General features: G+C 41.4%; 1 protein-coding gene across 4 annotated transcripts in view; it reads left to right on the top strand.

The window, feature by feature from the left end:
- zzef1 (zinc finger, ZZ-type with EF hand domain 1) overlaps nucleotides 1–21,039 on the top strand; it is a 60,202-nt gene that overhangs the window by 27,130 nt on the left and 12,033 nt on the right. Inside the window, exons 28-50 of one of the 4 annotated variants that reach the window (XM_053484908.1) lie at nucleotides 28–118; nucleotides 715–1,210; nucleotides 1,511–1,675; nucleotides 1,932–2,051; nucleotides 3,085–3,246; nucleotides 3,384–3,513; nucleotides 4,519–4,657; nucleotides 5,906–6,071; nucleotides 6,219–6,463; nucleotides 6,734–6,997; nucleotides 8,417–8,586; nucleotides 8,793–9,073; nucleotides 9,453–9,627; nucleotides 10,001–10,133; nucleotides 11,480–11,661; nucleotides 12,749–13,054; nucleotides 13,719–13,819; nucleotides 14,186–14,366; nucleotides 14,610–14,969; nucleotides 15,167–15,310; nucleotides 15,938–16,106; nucleotides 16,992–17,090; nucleotides 18,256–18,421. In XM_053484908.1, coding sequence (XP_053340883.1) covers nucleotides 28–118; nucleotides 715–1,210; nucleotides 1,511–1,675; nucleotides 1,932–2,051; nucleotides 3,085–3,246; nucleotides 3,384–3,513; nucleotides 4,519–4,657; nucleotides 5,906–6,071; nucleotides 6,219–6,463; nucleotides 6,734–6,997; nucleotides 8,417–8,586; nucleotides 8,793–9,073; nucleotides 9,453–9,627; nucleotides 10,001–10,133; nucleotides 11,480–11,661; nucleotides 12,749–13,054; nucleotides 13,719–13,819; nucleotides 14,186–14,366; nucleotides 14,610–14,969; nucleotides 15,167–15,310; nucleotides 15,938–16,106; nucleotides 16,992–17,090; nucleotides 18,256–18,421 — 4,445 coding nt within the window. Of the gene's footprint in view, nucleotides 1–27; nucleotides 119–714; nucleotides 1,211–1,510; nucleotides 1,676–1,931; nucleotides 2,052–3,084; nucleotides 3,247–3,383; nucleotides 3,514–4,518; nucleotides 4,658–5,905; nucleotides 6,072–6,218; nucleotides 6,464–6,733; nucleotides 6,998–8,413; nucleotides 8,587–8,792; nucleotides 9,074–9,452; nucleotides 9,628–10,000; nucleotides 10,134–11,479; nucleotides 11,662–12,748; nucleotides 13,055–13,718; nucleotides 13,820–14,185; nucleotides 14,367–14,609; nucleotides 14,970–15,166; nucleotides 15,311–15,937; nucleotides 16,107–16,991; nucleotides 17,091–18,255; nucleotides 18,422–21,039 lie in introns of all 4 variants that reach the window. The other 3 variants (XM_053484909.1, XM_053484907.1, XM_053484910.1) reach the window with 3 other exon arrangements.

The raw sequence follows: 21,039 nt of genomic DNA, 5'->3' as shown, positions 1-21,039 counted from the left end.
TAAGTGAACCATGTCTGTTTGTTGTAGCTGGAGATGAAACAGCGCTCCCTGCTGGTCAAAATGAATGGAACAGGAGAGAAAGTGGACAGTCCAGGAGAAGTTACTCCAGAGTCTTTGGGTTAGTATTTTACTCTGCTGATGTTATAATAATAATAATAACAATAATTAGAGATGGTGCAATATAAATATTTGTATTCTGATACTGTAACTGCAATATCGATAGTGGTAGTGGTTAGCACTGTCACCTCACACCTCCAGGTTTGATTCGGGGTTTGATTTCCACCTCGTGTCTGTGTGCATGGAGTTTGCATGTTCTCTGCGTGCTTGGTGGGTTTCCTCCCACAGTCCAAAGATTGCAGATTAGGATAATTGGCTTTCCCAAATTGCCTGTAGTGTGTGAATCAGGATGTATATATACAGTACGTGTGTGCCATGCAATGGATTGGCACATCAATGTGTGTGTGTGTATGTATATACTGTATGTGTATATACAAACACATATAGATGGATAGATGTTAGATAGATAGATATACAGGCAAAACACAGTACTATTTACTTTAGAAAGAAAGAAAGAAAGAATGTAAATACATTTGAATGAAGATGGCTATTTATTTAAACTTTGTAAGTCATAAAGCAATAATATATTATTTTTTTTAACATTTTCTATCTTTCCATGTTTCCTCTCTCTTTTTTTTCTCTTTCTTCCCCCTCCAGCTGAGATCTGCCTCAGTAAAAGCTTGCTGCTGTTCAGGTTCAGCCCCGGTGCTGCCAGCGCCACTGCACCCACTCCATATCCCGATCCCTGTAAACCAGCAGAGAGCCCCATCGCCCCTGTTCTCCCTTACTCTGCGTCTATATCCGAAAGTGATTTCCAGGCCTGTCCTGCTAGCACTGCTGCCCACTCCGCCGCCTCCTCTCAAAGTCCCACACGGGTAGAGACTCAGATCTCCGCTTCCTCAGACCTCGGAGCCTCCAGCGGTGCCAGTGCTCAGAGTTCTAGAGGATCCACAGAGAGCCTTCACTCTCAAGGCGCAGAACCCATGTCACCGGTGGCGTTTTCTCGCAGGGCGCCGTTCAGCCGCGGGCGTCTCCGACTGCTTTCGTACCGCTCGGTGGAGGAAACGCGTCCCATGCCGTCAGTCAAGGAGAGATTCCCAATTCTCAAGCACATATTCAGCTTTGTGAAGGACATGGCGATTAGTGAGACCAGGTAGAGTATGGTGGATGCTTTGCATAATACGGAGATGGTTGTGTGGCAGTTTTTTTTAGTAATCGCTTGTGATTGTGAAGTTATTGTTAAATGCAATTAATAATAGTTTTTTTTAAATATAAATTTAGACTTTTAGACACTACTGCGTAGATAATTCATGTTAGCTTGGGTACTGTGTACTTAATTGATGTATACATAAAAAGAAAAAAGTATTTCTTATATGCAGTGATCAAACAGCTTGTTATCTCCTTAATTCTTTCTGTTTCTGCACGTGTGTTTTTTGTCCATTTGTGTGTCCAGTGTTCTCCAGACGCTTGCTTTAAAAAAGTCCCAGGCTACGAGTGTGTGTGAGGTTTTAGACATAGTGCAACAGTGTTTACTGTCCCTGGGGAAACCGCACCTCTTCCAGGCTCCCTGCATTCTGTTCCTGCAGGAGCTGCTGGCCTGCCAGAAAGACTTCACCAAGTACGACTGCTCTCTTCGATTCAACACTGCACAATCTAATATGCGTAATATTATTTTTAAAAAGCCACACTGCCTAACGTCATCTCATATATCGGATGGTGCATCAGTAGTTTGCTTCACCTGAACTGTTTCTTGTTTTGTCATATCATGGTATAATAGAAGTATAGTGTTAAATGTTACACATGCTGCTTATTGAGTGTCTATTTTACCTCCTGACCAGTGTGCATATTTAATATTGGTCCCCTGTCTCCGACAGTTACTTCTCCCAGTTATCTGGCTGCGGGCCTGATCTGAAGGAGCTGGTCAGGTCGTCCTATCATCAGCTCATTCGCATGCTCGTGGAGGCGGTGCAAGGATTCAGCAAGCTCAATGACAAGTAAGATTAAGTCTGATAGGAAGAAAGATGCCTTATTCACACTAAGATAAAAGTCATTTGACTTTCTAATTATGTCAAAAGATGACCCCGATCTCTGGCTAGGTATTCAAGTAAAACCGGGACTTTTGACTGCTTAGAATAACAGAAAACATTTTTCTTTATTTCTCTATATAATCCCCTGCTGTGCTAATGTACTCATTCCAGTATTTTACTAGTGCTTGTATACCATCAAGATATAAAGATTTCTCAGTACTCCAGAGCCATGATTAGACTGCCTGAAATGCTGGCCTCCCAGGAACTCCTTTAATGACCCCTACATGTCAAAATGGTTTAGACTGCAAGAGGAATGAGGCAATAACTCCCAGATGAGTTCCTGTACTGCGCAAGTGGTGCATGTAAATAATTGAATTGTATAGTTCTGACAGACAGATGCAAGTTTGGCGACAAAGTTATCTGTCAGTTTTCAAGGATCAGGCTTTCCACTCGCTGTTTACAGGGATCGGCATTCGAGGATGCACAGCATTATTTAAAACATTCGCACCATTCAAATGCAGCTAAGAGTCTCATGACTGTTCTGTGCTTTATATCAATTGCTTTCACGCCTTCAATTCACAAGAAAGTCCCAGTTTAACTTGAACGGCCCTTCGTCCAAATGAAATTGCAAAGCACGCTGTCTAAGCATGCCAAACCAGAAGGTGGCGATATAACGCTAACACTAAGGCCATGCTGGCCAATCAGAAGCCTGAAAAAAGGTCGAACTTGAACTTTTTTTGCCACACTCATGCAACGAACGCTTGCAAGATGTGTTTGCATGTGAACAAAAGAACAAAACTCATAGCACAACCCCAGTTAAAAAAAATCAATAAATAAATAAAAGCCTTGAAATGATGATTCTCCACTGAAGGAGAGCTGTTTAAACTAATGTTATGTACAGTTCACCATACGAGCACGGGTACTGTACTTTATGGTGTTAAATTGTATTTCTTGTATGACAATTATATCAACAATACAACTCAATTCTTTGTTTTCGCAGGGTGCTGCTGCCGGCATTGTCGTGCGTTCAGACCTGCCTGCTCCACTTGCTGGACATGAGCTGGGAAGTTCATGACCTGCCTCTTTTTGAAGACATCATGCTCCCTGATCTGCTTCTCACCATGTCTCAGGAGAACATCAGCGTGCACGACATTGCCATCAGGTATTTAGCGCTTTCTGCCGGATCTTTCCTTCTTTATTAAATTAATCAGTACCTATTTATCAGCTTACTTTAGAAATTTTTTTAGTATGCACGAGTTCAGTCCACTGATGTGTCTCTGTTTTGTGCCGTTTCTGTAGTCAGTGGACAGAAGAGGACGAGATCGCCGACTACGAGCGCAACACAGAGTGGATGGACGAGTGCATGGACGGCATGTTCGAGAAATGGTTCGACAAGATCGCCCAGGCCTCACCGGAGGACAAGAGAAAGGTAGACGCACTTGAATACACGCAAAGAAATGCTGGATGTTTGTGCAGTGATTTTTGCCATGCAAAAACACCACTTTTGCATTTTTCCTTTTTTTTTCTTTCCTTTTTCTTTTTCAACCAGCTGCTTTTAAGAGAAGGCTCGGCTACAGCATTCAAAACCCGCAGCTTTGAAAACAGCAGGGCATAGAAAGTAATCGAATGCATGAAGTTTTTATGGCTAACAGGTGTCCTTTTTAGAATAATAGTAAGATAAATGGCTCTCAAACCGTGTCCCAAATGTGTCTCTTGCAACAGTGAGTCTCTTTGTCTTGACTCGGTAAACACTACGAAAATGTCAACGCCTGTTCTAATTCCACAGCTCGAGCCAGACATAAGCTCTTAGCAAATATTTACAATGAATTCAACCTCTAACTCCGCAAACTTTCCACAAGTCTCCTTTTTACAGCATAACAAAACCTTTCCATGGAAAATGCTTTATATACACTCATGCTCTTTTTTTTTTTTTTTTTTTCTTGGTAGGTCTACTGTTTATCAGTTTGAGGTAGCAGTTAAGGAGACACATTGAGGAGTATTCCAATGTTGTTATTCCTATTAGACACGGAATTACCTATTAAAAATATTCAGCTATAGCAGTTTTGCAGTGTGTGTTCTGCGGCCCCCTAGTGGACCCAAAGCATACTGCATTGACGAACGGGTGTGAGGTCATTTATAGCAAAATAATAATAATAACTCATTATCATAATTAAGTTACAAATTTTGCAAAAATATTTCTAATTAAGTATTTACATTTGAAAAAAACAAAAACATGGGATTTAAACAATCATTATTTAATTAAAAGCTTTGTGTGGGCCACAAAAAATGTCAAATTGTACCGCAGATTTGTTAAGTTTGGGAACGGCTGAACTAAAAGCGACTATAATATGTTTAATGGATACACTTCTCTGTACTGGAACTTGGCTTAATTTGTAGGATTTAAACGTGACCCGTTCGTCTTTGCTCTCCGCAGATGCACATGTTCATCGCGCGGTACTGTGATCTGTTGAACGTGGAGATCTCGTGCGACGGATGTGAAAGAATTGCTCCCGGACACCGCTACCGCTGTCTGCAGTGCACTGACATGGACCTCTGCAAGACCTGCTTCCTCAGTGAGTCGCCGAACTCTTTTACTCTTTGTCAGAACCGCGACAAAGCACTGTCTTGGATGTTTTGTAGCCCTAGGAAATAAGTATGAATGTGAGGGAATGACCATTTATAGCAGCTTTAATATTGAACTGAGTTGTCAGATAGAAGTTCCACAACGTTAAATGCAACTATAGAAATCGTGTTTGTTACAGGGGACATATTATTTAAAAAATCACTTTTTAGTCATTTTTAGACATTTACATGGGTCTCCAGTAGGATATGATTTTATCACAATATCTATGTGCCGATTCAATTTATATATGCGATTTTGTTTTATGATTATATAAATATCCTGATTCGATATTAATTTTTTTTCCTGACTTGAACCCTTAAAAAGGGAACTCAAATGCATTATGTGTCTTATAACATGAGTAATTAAATGTTACCCATTCCTCATAACATTAGCTTCTCATTTAAAAACCAAGTGCAGCACTTAAACATTTAGTTTAACATTTAACTTCAATTCAACAAAAAAGTTATGTTTTTACTAAGCGGCATTTATCACTGTTATGTCATCGTACGATATAATTGCTATTTACAAACACTCATTCACTCACTCATCAAGCACGGAAGAACATGCACACAGAGACGGGAATTGATCCTGGCCGGGAATCAAACCCGTACCCTGGAGGTGCAAGGCGACAGTACTAACCACTACACAAGTTTTGAGTGAAACGCGTGTGGGATTATAAAGAAACAGCAACATTTTACCTCCTCATCAGCCTCCAAATTCTCAAAACTCAACTCGAGTGATTTTTCAAGGATAATTTTCGCTCGCTGTGTTTTGAGTGTGTAATGAGTTTGGGTAAACGGCAGATTGGAAGCATTTAATGTGGAAGAATCGGTTATATCTGATGATGACAAGCCGAAAACCAGCCAGTTCTAGTCGCTCGCCAACTGACTGGTGCATCTCTATTATAAATGTAAAAGGTGATGTAAAAAATAAATTTTGGACTCAGTGTGGCGATACATGATTTGCTATACCGAAGAATTTTAACTGAAATAATTTTTTTTCCCGTCGTTAGTCTCCATTGTGTGTGTACAAACAAACTTTCATATTTTTGGGGCTTAAACACGCCAATTAGCAATTTTACTCATAAAATTCTTCCCTGCTGAATCAGTTCCATTACAGGAGTTTTAATGTTGAACATTTAGTTTTTAGTGTGTTTTGAAAGGGATTACTGTCTTACGGTTCTGCTGATACTCAACAGGCGGCGCTAAGCCTGAAGGCCATGAGGACGAGCACGAGATGGTGAACATGGAGTACGCTTGCGATCACTGCCAGGGTCTCATCGTTGGCAGCAGAATCAACTGCAACGTCTGTGAGGACTTTGACCTCTGCTTCGGCTGTTACAATGCCAAGAAATACCCAGACAGGTAAAGAGGAAATTAGGAAATTTTAGGCATTTTTATTTTTCCATCCAGATCTTCTTTATAGAAATGTTAAGATTTATATTAATTAAATGAATGTAAATGCTTCATGTAAGTATTTCTTTCATATTATTGGATTTTTTCCCCCCTCAGTCATTTGCCCACCCATCGTATCACAGTCTACCCCATGGTGACCATCCGCATCAGTGATCGACACAGGCTCATCCAGCCATACATTCACAACTACTCCTGGCTCCTGTTTGCCAGCCTGGCCTTGTTCACCTCCGAGCTGACGAGCGAGTCGACGGACACCGAGGCTCTTGGCCACGCTACCGCACTGCAAAGCCGCTGCTCCCAGCTCATCACTGAGTGTCTGATGAAGGGCCAGACTGGAAAAGGTATAACGTGTGGAGAAGTATCCAGGACATACTGTACCCGTCCGGTTCTTCAGAAATAATTAGACATAGCGAACAAAGTTTCTGAAGAAGTAACATGAGTTCTAAGACTGTAGGAGGTGAAATTTTGCCCTTTGCTTGCACAGCTGATAAAGTACAGGTTTCTCTGGAAACATTTTGTAGTAATATGCGTGAAGGAGGCAAGCGCTATCATTTATCCCTTATTGTTGCGTTTTATCATAATCCAATATCTATCCCTTTAACCTCTTCTAGGTTTACGAGCTTCAGCTCTTTTGTCCCTGCTCTGCTCTAATGAACCAGAGCCAACTCCTCCAAGCCCAGAGCTCAGTCAGGAGCTCAGCATCTCAGACACATCCTCCCTACCTGGCAGCACGGCTGCTCTCTGCTCTCCACCATCATCTCTCCTGAAAATGGCGTCAACAGAGGAGAAAGAGGGGCGTGGCCGGCGAGTTTCCCAGGATACACTGGACTCTCCATCACTGTCCAGTGAAGACACGCTGTCTCCAGAGTTCAGAGGTGAGAGCAGGGTATATTTCACTGTAGGTTGCAGTGTAGGAAAATCATAATTTTCATGCCATACTGCCATACTCACCTCGGTTGGCTTTAATACCATGAGAGAGCATGATGGTGTGTAAAGGAGAGTAGAGTTTGAAAATGAATTTGAAGGTGGGTAAAAGAGTTTGTTAATGCCAGAGAGTATGATTGTGAGAGCAGAAATTTGGGGGAGATTGTGATCGCTTGTGAAAGAGTATAAAGTTCTGAAAGAGTATAAAGGCGTGCTAGAAAATAGGACTAATTTTGAGAGAGTTTAATTGCTTGTGAGCGAGAATGAACATGTATATGAGTCTATACAGGTAAGTAAGAGAGCATGAGAAAGTTTAAAGGTGTTTAAGCATATAGAGGTAAGACTGTCAAGGTGCGAGAGTGAGTAGAGGTGAGGTGAGATCGAGTAGACGTGAGGTGAGTGCAGGAGCGAGTAGAGGTGAGGTAAGGGCGAGAGTGCAGGAGCGAGTAGAGGTAAGGGCGAGAGTGCAGGAGCAGGTAGAGGTGAGGTGAGTGCGGGAGTGAGTAGAGGTGAGGTGAGGGCGGGAGCGAGTAGAGGTGAGGTGAGGGCGGGAGCGAGTAGAGGTGAGGGTGAGAGTGCGGGAGCGAGTAGAGGTGAGGGTGAGAGTGCGGGAGCGAGTAGAGGGGCGGTGAGTGCGGGAGCGAGTAGAGGTGAGGTGAGGGCGGGAGCGAGTAGAGGTGAGGGTGAGAGTGCGGGAGCGAGTAGAGGGGCGGTGAGTGCGGGAGCGAGTAGAGGTGCGGTGAGTGCGGGAGCGAGTAGAGGTGCGGTGAGTGCAGAAGCGAGTAGAGGTGCGGTAAGTGCGGGAGCGAGTAGAGGTGAGGTGAGTACAAATGTGAGTAGAAGTGAGGTGAGTGCGAGAGTGAGTAGAGGTGAGGGTAAGAGTGCAAGAGTGAGTAGAGGTGAGGGTTAGAGTGCGTAGAGGTGAGGGTGAAAGTGCGGGAGCGAGTAGAGGTGAGGTGAGTGCGAGAGCCAGTAGAGGTGAGGTGAGTGCAAAAGCTTGGAGAGGTGAGGTGAGTGCAAAAGCTAGGTGAGGTGAGTACAAATGTGAGTAGAAGTGAGTGGGGGAGCGAGTAGAGGTGAGGTGAGTACAAATGTGAGGTGTATGCAAGAGCGAGTAGAGGTGAGGTGATTGCGAGAGCTTATAGTGAGGGAGTATGAAGGTATTTAAGAATCTCTAAGTGTATAGTAGTGTGTGTATAGAGGTTTGTGTATGAGAGTAGAAAGGTGATAAAATGTGATTGATCATGTGAGAGTATGGTGGTGTGAGAGGACATTGGCAAAAAAAGGCTGGAATATATCAGTCTGAAATACAGTTTTTGACTGAAGAAAAATCTGTAAAATTCTAATTCCATCACTTCCTTTCTCAGCAGCTGATTCCAGCGGTGACACCATCACATCTCCCACTTCCGAACACCTGGATGTAAACAAGGAACAGGAAGACGGGACGCCGAAAGGGCCTCTGCAGGAGCAGGTGTTCGCAGAGTGTTCCAGGGAGAGGATTCTGGGATTGCTGGCAGCCATGTTGCCTCCAGCCAAACCGGTAACATTGAAGAACATTTTTGCTAACTTTTGTACAATACCTTAAAGTTGAAGGCAAAAACCGACCTCCCCATACCCGGCAGTAACGCACCAAATGTCATCTTATTAAATTTCTTTTCTGTCTTCATGTCAAGAATAAATGCAAATTTTGGACTTAACTGGTCAAAATTAAAACCTTGGTCACATGTTTGACCTTTGACTCCACAGGGCACTACGATTTCCCTCTCCGGTCTGAGCCCTATCCTGCCCCTGCTCTTCCGTGTTGTTATCTCCAACGCGGGGTGTCTAAACGAGGCGTACCACCTGACTCTCGGGCTTCTTGGGCAGCTGCTCTTGCGCATCTCACCGGCTGAGGCAGACGCGGCCGTTACCGAGGCTCTTTCTGAGAAATACGAGCTGCTGGCGTCGGCCAATGGAGCGATTAACGACACACAAGGCTGGAAAACCACCCAGCTTATGTTCAGCCTCGGGGCTGTGTGCCTAGACAGGTCAGAGATTCTCTTTAATGTTATTGAAAAAAGCAAAGGAGTCAGTCTGGTTTCACTTCTCATGTTGATTTTATTCCAGTTGCAAGCTGATTTTAAAATGATTTAAATCACCTTAAATTTCATTATACTAGTTTTGAGCATCACATAATTTTTTTATTGCTGCACAGCCTGGTTATCACTCGATCCTGCTTTACATACATTCGTAAGCACTTGTTAAACCAATATTTGCCATTTGGGAGGACGTTATAATTACCAATGGTTGGGTCCTCTGTAGACAGACTCTGTAAACACACAGGTGAATGTTTCATATGTGTGAGCCCAAGGTTTGTGTCAGTAATAAATAATAAAATTATATTCCTGCACCCTTGTGTCATTGCAGCCGCATAGGTTTGGACTGGGCGAGCTCAGTGGCGGACATCCTGAGAAACCTGAACACGTGTCTTCAGTGGCACGACGTAATCGCAAGCTTTACCGACTATTGCATTCAGCAGTTACCGCACCAACTGAAACGCACCAACATCTTTACTCTGCATGTCCTGGTCATCTTCCCCGAGGTATGACCGTGCATCCTCGCACAGACCGAGCACCATCGATGCCTTTAAATTCAAGTTTAATATCTGTATAAGAATGTCAAGGTTTTAATTCACACCTTAAAAGCAGTCTATTTTAAAACTAAATAGCTGACGGGCAACACAGATCATGGTAAACAGCGTGCTTTAAAAAGGAGCCGACAGATTCCATCGCACGTCTGGTGTAAAAGGAGCTGTCAGGTCCCAGCTGCGAGCGCTGTGTGTGTACACCTGATCCGTGTCATTAAAATGATTTATGTTAAACAAGCGTTCAAGTTTGAAAGGCTTGTGTGGCAACAAGGTATAACCATAAATTACCATCATCCAAATATATCTAAATGAATGGCTGTGGTTTCAGGTGCTGTGTATGGGAACTCAGTCGGTGTTCATAGACAATGCTAACGAGCAGCACAACATCATCCTGCTGAAACATTTCACCGAGAAGAACCGAGCCGCCGTCGTCGACGTCAAGACGCGGAAAAGGAGGACGGGTGAGGGAAAGATACAGTCGAAACATGGTTGTCATAACATGGCATTTAAACTCTCTCTGATCATAATTGTATGTAGAAAATTATTTTCAGCAAGGTTTTTTTTTTTCAGAAACGCAGGAAGAATGTTGTAAACTAAACATGCTTTGAAAAATAGAAGTACGCAAGAAATTTTTTATCAGTTAATATAATGAAAAGTAAATGAACAAAAGAGAAATCTCAATCAAATCAGTATTTGGTGTGACCACTCTTTGCTTAGAGTTTACCTAGAAGAAGTGGCATTCTAGGTAAGCTTGCATATATTTTTTTTTTGCAAGAACTGGACAGGTAGGTTTTTCCACACATCTGGGAGAGCTAACCGCACATCATTGTTAGATATAGGCTGCCTCAAATCCTTCTGGGATATTTCTGCAACAGTTCCTATGTTTTTATTCATAGTTGCATCACTTAGCCTTGTTTCCACATCTGAGATATACCTTTTGGGCTGTAATTCTCCCATGATGCCCACTTTTGGCCAGACTTCTCCAGACAGTAAATGGGTCTCAGTGATTTCTTGGTTGATGGCCCTACTGAAAATCTTCCTGTGTCGTAAAGAAGTGAGCATGATACATCTTTCACCTGCTGCATTTGGTACACTTGGCCAACTCACCTAGTTTTAGGACTCCTACACAGCTGTTTCTTTCTTAATTAATTTCATATGTACACTATTTATTGATCATTAGCACCTGCTTGGTATAATTGGTTAATTTTACATCTGAGACTGATCCTGCAAAATCCCTGATTTTATTCAAGTGTGCAAGTGTAAGAACTGATGCTGGTTTGAAGCCAAAGGGTAGTCACATCAATATTGATTTTATTTTGTTTGCTCGCTCTGCATTTTGTAAATATACAATTAAAATATCACAAACAAGATCAAACAGTCTAAGGTCATCTAAAGAAACATGGCTGGCTCTTAGGGATGCTGAGTAAAACTTAATAGCTAATTTTCTTATAAAACTGCACAGACTGTACCTCAGCCTAAAGGGTCGTCCCACCAAATATTGACTTTGTTTAATTAACTACAGTTTATTGATATTTATACCTCATATGCCCTAATAAAATAAAACGCAATGGTACATAAGTCTATTATGTTCTGTAATTGTAAGAAGGAACTTCCTATACTCTAAATAACCAAATAGAACCTCGTGCACATTAAGATTTTAACGCTGACCCTATTAAATATTTCGCTAATTTTTTGCATTTACCACACCACACTACACAACGTACTATATCATTGATTATTGATTTGTTTTCAGACTGAGTGCACTGTATGTAGTTGTTTATGACAGTATTACTCATTTCCCTCACAGTAAAGGATTACCAGCTGATGCAGGCTGACGAGAGCCTGACTCTTTCTAGCCACTACCTGAAGAACCTGATCTCCATCGTGAGCCAGCTGCTGCAGACCGGAGTGGAGAGCAGCTCACCGGAGGCAGTGGAAGCCACCTGGGTGCTCTCACTCGCTCTCAAAGGCCTTTACAGCATCCTTAAGGTGATACTTGCTTATTGTCTCATATGTGCTGTTGTTACAAAGGCAGGCGTACCTGGATGTGACTTTACTTTAAACGTGATTACAATGACTGTCAGAATGATGCTGTTTTTGAATGAAAAGTCAAGATTTTGACAATTGGGATGCATCCCAAAGGGGTTGTACAGGTCAATCAAATTCTTCTTCCCCAACCTTGGCACACTATATCTTCAGAGAACCTAAGGGAAACTTTAACACTAACGCATACAAAGACATCATGTACAGTTGTGTGCTTTCAGCCTTGGAAGAGTTTGTGGAAGAATGACATTCAGGTGTGATTGACAATCATTTACCCATATAGAGTATGTTTTTAAATCTCTAAAGATTAAGAGATCTTAAATCTTGATTAGTTTTGATTAATCTGGCAACGTCTTTCTCGGGTACCTTAATACATTTTGTATTGTTAAAAAGGCTACTGTGAGCGAATACCAGCTGTGTTCCTTTTATACTTAAGTAAATTTTGAAGGTGAGTATTTATGCACTTATACTCGGGTGCACAAGTGATTGGTGGACTTCTACTTTTACTTGAGTAATATTTGCCTTTTACTTTTACTTTGCTTATCTCTGTTTATGGGTGGTTACTTGGGTTCCATATGTCTCTGAAAAAAGATAACGCTGTAGTATTCAGGTCTGTCAGTTTCTATCTATGTAAACTTTGGTGTAGTAACAAAAATGGAAACTGTATTATTTCTTTAATTTCATAGGAAAACCTCTTAATACATTTTCTTGTTACAAGTTCTATATAAAAAGAAAAGTTCTTTATAAGACAGTCCATCTTCCTAAATGTTTTTGGAGTTGTTTTTGTGTTTATATGCCCCAGTTAGTAAAGCACTACCACATGTTCTGTATTAGTTTGAATATGATTATCAGATTTAGAGCTTCATTTGGAAATACAATGAACCAGATTTGTCAACTAGTGCAGGAATTCAACAGCTGTTCTTAATATAAGTTCTAAATATAAGATTATAAGTCTATAAGTATATAAGTCTTATGATTAAAAGACAGTAAACTGTGTGTGTGTGTGTGCGTGTGTGTGTGTGTGTGGGGTCAGAAGCATGGCAGCGAGCAGACCCAAGAGGCCATGCACAGCGCCAGCCTTATGCAGCTTCTGGTCCGCAAATGCAGTAAAGGAACCGGTTTCAGCAAGACGTGGCTGCTGCGTGACTTGGAGATCCTCTCCATCATGCTGTACTCCTCAAAACGTGAGATCCACTCCATGGCCGAGGAGAGTGAGAGCGGCGAGAGAGAGGAGGACCGAGAGAGGGAGAAAGAGCACGATTCGGACCTTTCCAGCTGCTGCGCCGAAGATGTCGACCCACTTGAGGGGCTGGATGAAGAGACCAAGGCATGCTTCCAGGTAAGATTGATGGACACAAAGTACATGGACCAACACGGGTTCTTCATAAAAGAAATCCTTGTGAACTTGTCAGGCTTTAAAATGTCTAAAGATACAATTTAAAAATTGGTTGTTTATGCAACAACCTCAGCAGCAGCCTCATTTCCCCTCTCATCTGTTTCAACCACTCAGCATTTAGCATATTATTGTGTCCATAATCACTGGCCTGATCATCTGTCATCATCTGCAACTGTTTCTCACTGCTTCATGCCTTAAGTGATGCTGTGGTGAATTTTGGCTCTTGTTGCACTCTCGAAGCACCTTTTGTACAGCTGTATGCACATTTCATTTTGTTGTTTTTCACTGCTTCGGAAAACCTGGCTGTCCGTGACCGGATGTCAAGAGTGACGTATCGACAAAGAGCTGTTATTTTTCTTACCACTCTAGCCATTGCTTGTGTGCTAGTAATGAACTCATTGGGGAGTTTAATGTTTAAAATTCAGGAATGAGCCAATAGTGATACCAATATCAGGATTCCTGTACAGGTCACACAAATACACAGCGTACACTGTAGACTATAATGTGATAACTATTCTTTTGATGTGTCATATGGGATACATTAAATCTTACATGAACATAAAGTTAAGACACTAAAACGATTTATACTTGCTGTCTGTGCTTCCAGCTTACACACGATGCTCTAAACGCTCCTCTACACATTCTAAGAGCCTTATATGAGCTCCAGATGAAGAGGACGGACTCCTTTTTCCGGGAAGTGCAGAAACGGTAAGCTGTCTTTTCATTGAAGTTTTTAATAAAGCTGAGTAAAAAAAAAAACTGTAAAGTAAAAATAAATAAATAAATGTGTCCATGTGTAGTGACTGTCTTTGAGCAACGGCCTCCAGGAAGAAAAAGGTTAAAAAGTCCATAGCAGTATGGGAAATTATTCTGTTTAATGACAATGCAACATAACATTTCCGCAAAATCCTCAAAAGAAGGGAAAAAGCAAGTGTCACTGGATAGGTCCCTTGTTAAAGTTCCATTTCATTCAGCCACAACACTTTTCAAAGCTAAAGTGCATGTTAATTTGTTTTATTTTTAAAGTTTATTTATTAAAGTAAAGTTAATTTTTACTTTACTTTCGTTTCTCAGATTCGACGGAGACGTAATAAAGACAGATGAGACGATCCGGACGCTGGCACAGAAATGGCAGCCTGCTAAACGCACGCACACGGACGAACGTCACGCAAAGGCTGTGGACACAGACATGGTCATCATCCCCTGCGCTGTAGGTTTTCCTGCCATGAATTCTCATGTCAGGTTGCACCCAAAAGTGAGAAGAAAGAAAATTTGCATAAATGCACAATTTTAAAATTTTGATTAAAATATGTATGACATCTTGAGAATATATATATTTTTTTATCAACATTCAATGCTAGGCAAATTATAACTTTACGCAAAAAAAATTTGTCTAGATGTAAGTCACCCTTTCTCTTCTGAAATCCCTAAAAAAATTTTCAAAAGTGGCTTCATAAGACTCTGATTTTCGCTCGTTATCACTCCTCATCTCTCACAGTTGAAGCCGAGCCGCTGCGAGACAGCAGCAGAGGAGACAAACGCGGTGACGCAGAAGTTGATCACCATTACGGAAAGTGAGCTTCAGCTGAGTTATGCCAAGCAGCGACGCACCAAGAGCTCAGCGCTGCTGCACAAGGAACTGGATGCGCGCAGCAACAAGGCTGTACGTCACTACCTGTTCCGTGTCAACGAAGCCATCAGCATCCTGTACGCTCGGCACGTGCTGGCTCTCCTGCTGGCACACTGGCCTGACCGTAGCCCTATCAGGGAGGATGATTTGGAGCTGAGCGGAGCCTCGCACATGGCGCACATCCTCGACATGCTCATGCAGCTGGAGGAGAAACCCTTGTGGGAGAAGGTACATCTGTGTGGAAAGCATATATAATCAACAACAAAAAAAAAATTATACAGAATGGTTTGGGGTTTTTAGTTATTCATTTTGGTAAATAATTTCAGAGCTGTCTTGCAGTCTCATCCAAAAGTATTAGAACAGCAAAGTTTTCTGAAGATATTTGGCCCGGGTTCTAATGTTGACTGTCTTTTATCCTGATACAGATCTTACAGAAAGTCATAAAAGGTTGCAGTCAGGGTATGCTGGACAGTCTGTCTCTGACCGCATGTCAGTTCATGGAGGAGCCTGTCATGGCCATGCAGATTCGAGAATCCAAACACCCCTACGACAACAACACTAACTTTGAGGTATTGATGTGCTTCTCGCTCATCTCTACATTATTGTGCATCCATAGTTTTTCATACGGCTCCAATACTGCCCCTATTCTGCCTCCAGTATGTCCCCTTTCAGTCCCAACCACTGAACCAATAGTGCCACCATTCCGCTTCCAGTTTGCCCCTGTACAGATCGTGTCCCATTCTGCTTCTTTGTCAATTTTATCCTCATTCTATCTATTTAATGCTCCTCTTTTTCTGTCAGAGTTCTGCCCCGTAAAGCCCCTTATTGGTTACCATACCATTTACAAATTTCCTCAATTCTCCCCTCATACTGCCTCTTTTGCACAATTCTGATTCCTTTCTATTCTTATTCCATCCTCGTTCTGCCAGCGTAGTGCTGTCCTGCCCCTTTGTTGCCCAGTCTGCTGCTGTTCTGCCCCTCATTTACTTTCAGTTTATTTTTCCATCAGATTGTCTCCGTTCTGCCCCATAGTGTTCCAAAACTGCTCTATTTTGCCCCCATCCTGACACAGCGTGACAGAAAAAAAATCTGTCCCTTTTTCCTCCGTATCACTCTCATTCTGCCACAACGCCATGAATAACAGGATTGTAAGAAACACTGATGCTAAAACAGAAATTTGTTCTTTACTGTTTCAGGACAAGGTGCACATCCCTGGGGCTTTCTATCTGTCTGTGAAGTTTGACTCTCGCTGCCAGACTGAGGAGGGCTGCGACGAGCTGCAGCTGGCAAGCAGCGCCGACTTCCAGCAGGACCTGCACACCTTTAGCGGCTCCTACCACAAATGGGCTGATGTGGAGATACCAGGTATTGAGCTTGTGCGCTTGTACAGTCCTTTGAATGAGTATTTAGCCCGAGTTGTACAGTACGTTTAGGGCCTGCGGTCTTACTTGGTAACTGGAACCTCTTGAAGACTGAATAGGCTTTTTTTTTTTTTATATTTGGCTCCATCCCGCTTGGCATTGACCATTTTCCCAATTCTGTGTTTTTGCTGATGGAAAAAAAACATGGTCATGACAGGATGCTACCAACACCATGCTTCACTCTGGGGATTTTCTTACTATAATGATCCAGATTAAATTTCCAACCAGATGCAATGCATTTTCCAGCTTGCCTTGCAAGTGGGATTTCATGCAATGTGCACTGTTCTGTAAAAAAATAACAGCTTTGTAGACTGAATGAATCTTTTGTGGCAAACATTTGTTGGACAGTTTAGTTTAATCTAAGGCATGATTGTGCCAAATGTTTACATTATTTTAAATAATGCACTTGTTTAAAAATAAACCCTAGATGGGATTTTCAAAGTTGTAATTATTTTTTTTAAACCAAACACTGATTGACGCTATTAAAATTTTCTCCCAGGTTTGTTCTAACAGCTCTTTAGGATGTTTATCTAATTAAAGGCTTTCAGAGCCATAGGGATAAACACTTTTTCAATCTTTTCCTCTGTTGTTGTTTTTGTTGATTGTGTTTTGTTGATTATTTTTCCTTCACCTCAGTATTTTGGACTTTTTAATACAGATGCATGGCATCAAATCCCAGATAATCCATCTGAGTTTAAGATCATAGCACTATAAAATGTAGAAAGGTTCATGCAGGGTGAATGCTTACAGTCAGTACACCATCGCAAGTAAAGAAGGGAAATAACTGCTGGATTTTCCATGGTTCTCTTGTTCTCTTTTATCCCTACAGGGGACACTCTTTACTACAGATTCGTGTCAGACATGAGTAATACAGAGTGGGGCTACAAATTCACTGTGACTGGTGGACATCGTGGACGTTTCCAAACTGGTCAGTATCTCCTTTCTATTTCTCTCTCCCTCTCACTCTCTTTCTATTTTTAGTAAAAAACCTTCCAGATCCAGTCAATTTCCATTACAGTTGTTTAACCCAATACTAGCTCTGCCTCCCCTCCTGTGTGTGTGTGTGTGTGTGTGTGTATATATGTGTGTGTGTGTGTGTGAGATTGATTACTCCAGTCATTTTTTGGGCCAGCAGCAGGTGCACGCTCCTCACCTGCGCCCTCACCACTTTTAATTATCAAACTAATAGACTGGTGCACCGTTGTGCCCCATCGCTGGAATTCTGGTTTTGTCTAAGTTGTAGCTTTTTTTTTCATGCACGGTGTAAATGCTTTGTTTATACGGAAAGCTAAAGTCATTTATCTCAGGCAGGAGGAGAATTAAGGTAATCTTGGCAACGCAGACTTTTCCGTCGCCTTTGAGGTAAATAGTGGAAAATGGGTCGTGATGCAGAAAAGGACAGTTCCTAGCACAGGATGGTGCCTTGTTCATGTCTCTGGTTTTAGAAAGTGCTGTTGTTAACAGAGCAAGCTCTTTTGATGAGGGGGAACAATGTTACCATCCTGAACTTTTTCTTTCCATTTCGCTGGTTGTGTAATCCAAACATCAAGGACCTCAGTATAAATATTTCAGGTTTCCGTCCAGGAGCACTCTCACTCACTCCTTCTCTTATACTTCTTCGGTTATTCTGTTCAGAGTTACAGGAAGCCTCGAGCTTATCCAAGGGGGATTCGGGGCATGAGGCAGGGTAGACCCTGAATGGGGTTCCAATCCATCGCAGGGCACACAATCACACAATTCGTTCAAAAACGCCAGTTAGCCTAATCTGTATGTTCTCCTGGTTCTTTTAAATTCCAAATAAATCTGATATCAAATGAGGATGTTAAAAGCACTTAATAATTGTAAAGTTAACCCTGATTGTGTTCCTTTTCCATTGCCAAACAAGCTGATCATAAGTAGGGCTTATTTTGTCTTTCCATCCTGCCCAAGTACAGTGTGAGTCAAGGTCATGCTCACTAGTCAAGAGAATCGCTCTGATGATGTGTCTGGTTGGAATTGCATTATGGATGAAAATCTTCATGATTAGTCAATATCAAAATTTTAATTTGACATTCGTAATCGACGTCTACGCTTTGTTTTCCCCCCGAGCGCAGGTTTTGAGATCCTGAAGCAGATGTTGGCCGACGACCAGGCTCTCTCCCATCTGCCGCTGGCAGACATCTGGGAATGGCAGGTGGGCGTGGCCTGCCGTCAGACAGGAAGTCAGCGTCTGAAGGCGATTCACCTGCTCCTGCGAATACTGCAGTGTCCTACACGGTGGTATGTGTTCGTTATAGCTCGCTCGCTCTCTCCCTCCCTCTCTCTCTCTCTCTCTTTTTCTCTCTCTCTCTCTTTCTTTTGTTCACTTCTGTTCATTCAGTCATAACACCATTGATAAATGTTTTTAAAGAACACAGGACATGGTTTAGGTTCCCTACTAATCTGCAAAGTGACGCGTATTTGCTCTGTAATTTAATCACTGGAAGCCCTGCTCTGCCAACACTGCAGCATGAGGGTAGATTACACAGAGGCCGGCGAAATTTCCATACAGCTCCTGATAGATTTGCATCTGCTAGTTCTGGCTCGTTTAAATGGTTGTGAGTTCCGAAATTAGAGCTGATGTGCCATAATAAATTGCTTTAAGAGGGACATTCATACTGGATTCATTGCTCAAATGCACTCGTACAACATACTTTAGTCAGCCATAAAATTAAAACCACTGACAGATGGCAGAAGTGAATGGCACTGATTGTCTCATTATGGTGGTACCTTTATTAGGTGAGAGGATGTACTAGGATGTTCAGCCAGTTTTTATGATGCTGGACAGACATACGGACATGCAAAGATACAGACAGAAAATGACTGAGACTGTTTTTGGGTCCTTCAGTGTATGAAACATAAAGATACCATAAAAGGAGTAAGTTCTGACTGAAAAACATGTCTGTTATTTATATAGATAGCATATCAGATCTTTGCATTTGCCTAAGACTTGTGCACAGTACTGTTTGTGATGTATCTGTCGAAGGGGGTTTCAGTAAGCTATCGAAAGTGGAAAGAGCAACAAGCAGGCAAAAAAATATAGTGTATATATATATATATATATATATATAAATATATGTGTGTGTGTGATTTGTTGCATCATGTTCTTGACACCAAGCGGGAAAATGTCAGATTTTTTTGTAGCAGAATTTTTTTTTTACAGATATCATCTGACCCCTAATTCCAAATAAGTATGTACATTTCTTTTCCTCCATCAATCAGCGAGGCTCATGTAGCAAAAATGGTGCTAAAATGGTAGCTAAAACACCAAGTAGGTACATGGTGTGAAAGATTGAATAGTATTTGTACAGACATTCAATTTGAGTCTAATATTGAGTCTTGAATAAAGCTGTTAGAACAGCTGTAATGTACGCCGTTTTGCAACTCCTTTGTATTTGAAGTGTAAAAAGTAAAATCTTTAAAAATCTGTAAAATATTAATCTTAAGGTTGTTGTTGTTGTAAATACAGGTATAAATCCTTAATCATATTGTATTTTAATAATATATATATATATATATATATATATATATATACATATATATATATATATATATATATATATATATATATATACCTTATTATGTTCCCTCTTTAAAATGCCTTTTTTTTTTAACTTCTGGAAGTATTCCAGGCATCTGACCTTTGAACTATATTTTTTTATGAGACGTTAACACTTAACGTCTCATAAAAAAAGTTGAAAGTTCGGACAACCCCTTCATTTTTATTGTTCAGCCAGAACAATTGAGTGACACATGCTCTAATTTTTAGCCACACCCATTCAGCGTCACCCGGTGTTTGACAAGTAGTTAAGGTTAACAACAGGTAAAAACATCTCCGATCATCTTCATTTTCGAGACATTTCCTCTAGTAATTGTGTGATTGCGGCGTTCGGTGCGTGTTCGAGTCAAGCTGGATATTCCTGCTCTGGTCATGGTGAGTAAGGAAAGGCGGGGGTCAATAAATGGGCGTGGCTTAGAGGTTAGAGATTATGTCGCTTCAGTTTGCAGGTGATCGACAAATGAACGTTTCAAATGTATGCCAGCCAGCGCCTGAAAAGGGAATCCTGAAAGAAGAAAAAAAATTGGGCAAAATTCACAAACAATAGATTAAATAATTAAAAAAATGATTAAAGAAAAACAGTACTATTTCTTTATATAATATCCTGCTACACTGATGCACTTATCCCAGTGTTTCACTAGTACTTGGATGCCATCAATGTAGTACGTTTTCTCAGTACACCAGAGTCGTGACCAGACTGCCTGCCTCCTGTCTGAAACTCCGGCCTCCCAAGAACTCCTTTAATGGCCCAAACATGTGGAAATAGCTTTGGAGCGAGATCAGGAAGTTCCTGTAACGTGCAAGTGGTGTCAGGGAATGATCGTGCCACAGACATATGGGTCTCATGTGGAAGTTGGTTACAAGTTATTTATCTATCTCTCTATCCATGCTATTTAAGTTCACCTTTTACAGGATCAGCCTCCTTTAAAAAAAAAAACGTTTGCACCATTCAAATGTTTTACTGAGTCTTCATCAGTATACTGTGCTTGCAAATGTCAATCGTTCATTCAACAGAAATTTCATCACAAGTCCCGGTTTAACTTGAACGCACCTCATATTTGCATTTGATTATCTGATACTGATTGATTATTTTCCTTTTCCTATTTAGCAGCTGGCTTCTATAAGTGTGTGTGTGCCTCTATAAGACTAGAGTTCCATCATCACCTCATGTAGTGCATAGCCATCCAGAAAGATGTGAAATACTCAGTTAATAAGTTGACTTTTTTTTATTTTGTGTGTGTGCATGTGCCTGTGCTTTTAGATTTACAAAGCTTTTGCTTTTGCATAAAACACTGGCATG

Source organism: Clarias gariepinus, chromosome 24 (assembly GCF_024256425.1).
Source record: "Clarias gariepinus isolate MV-2021 ecotype Netherlands chromosome 24, CGAR_prim_01v2, whole genome shotgun sequence".
NCBI lineage: Eukaryota > Metazoa > Chordata > Actinopteri > Siluriformes > Clariidae > Clarias > Clarias gariepinus.
The sequence above is the reverse complement of the archived record's forward strand: the minus strand, read 5'-3'. Positions and strand labels throughout refer to the sequence as shown.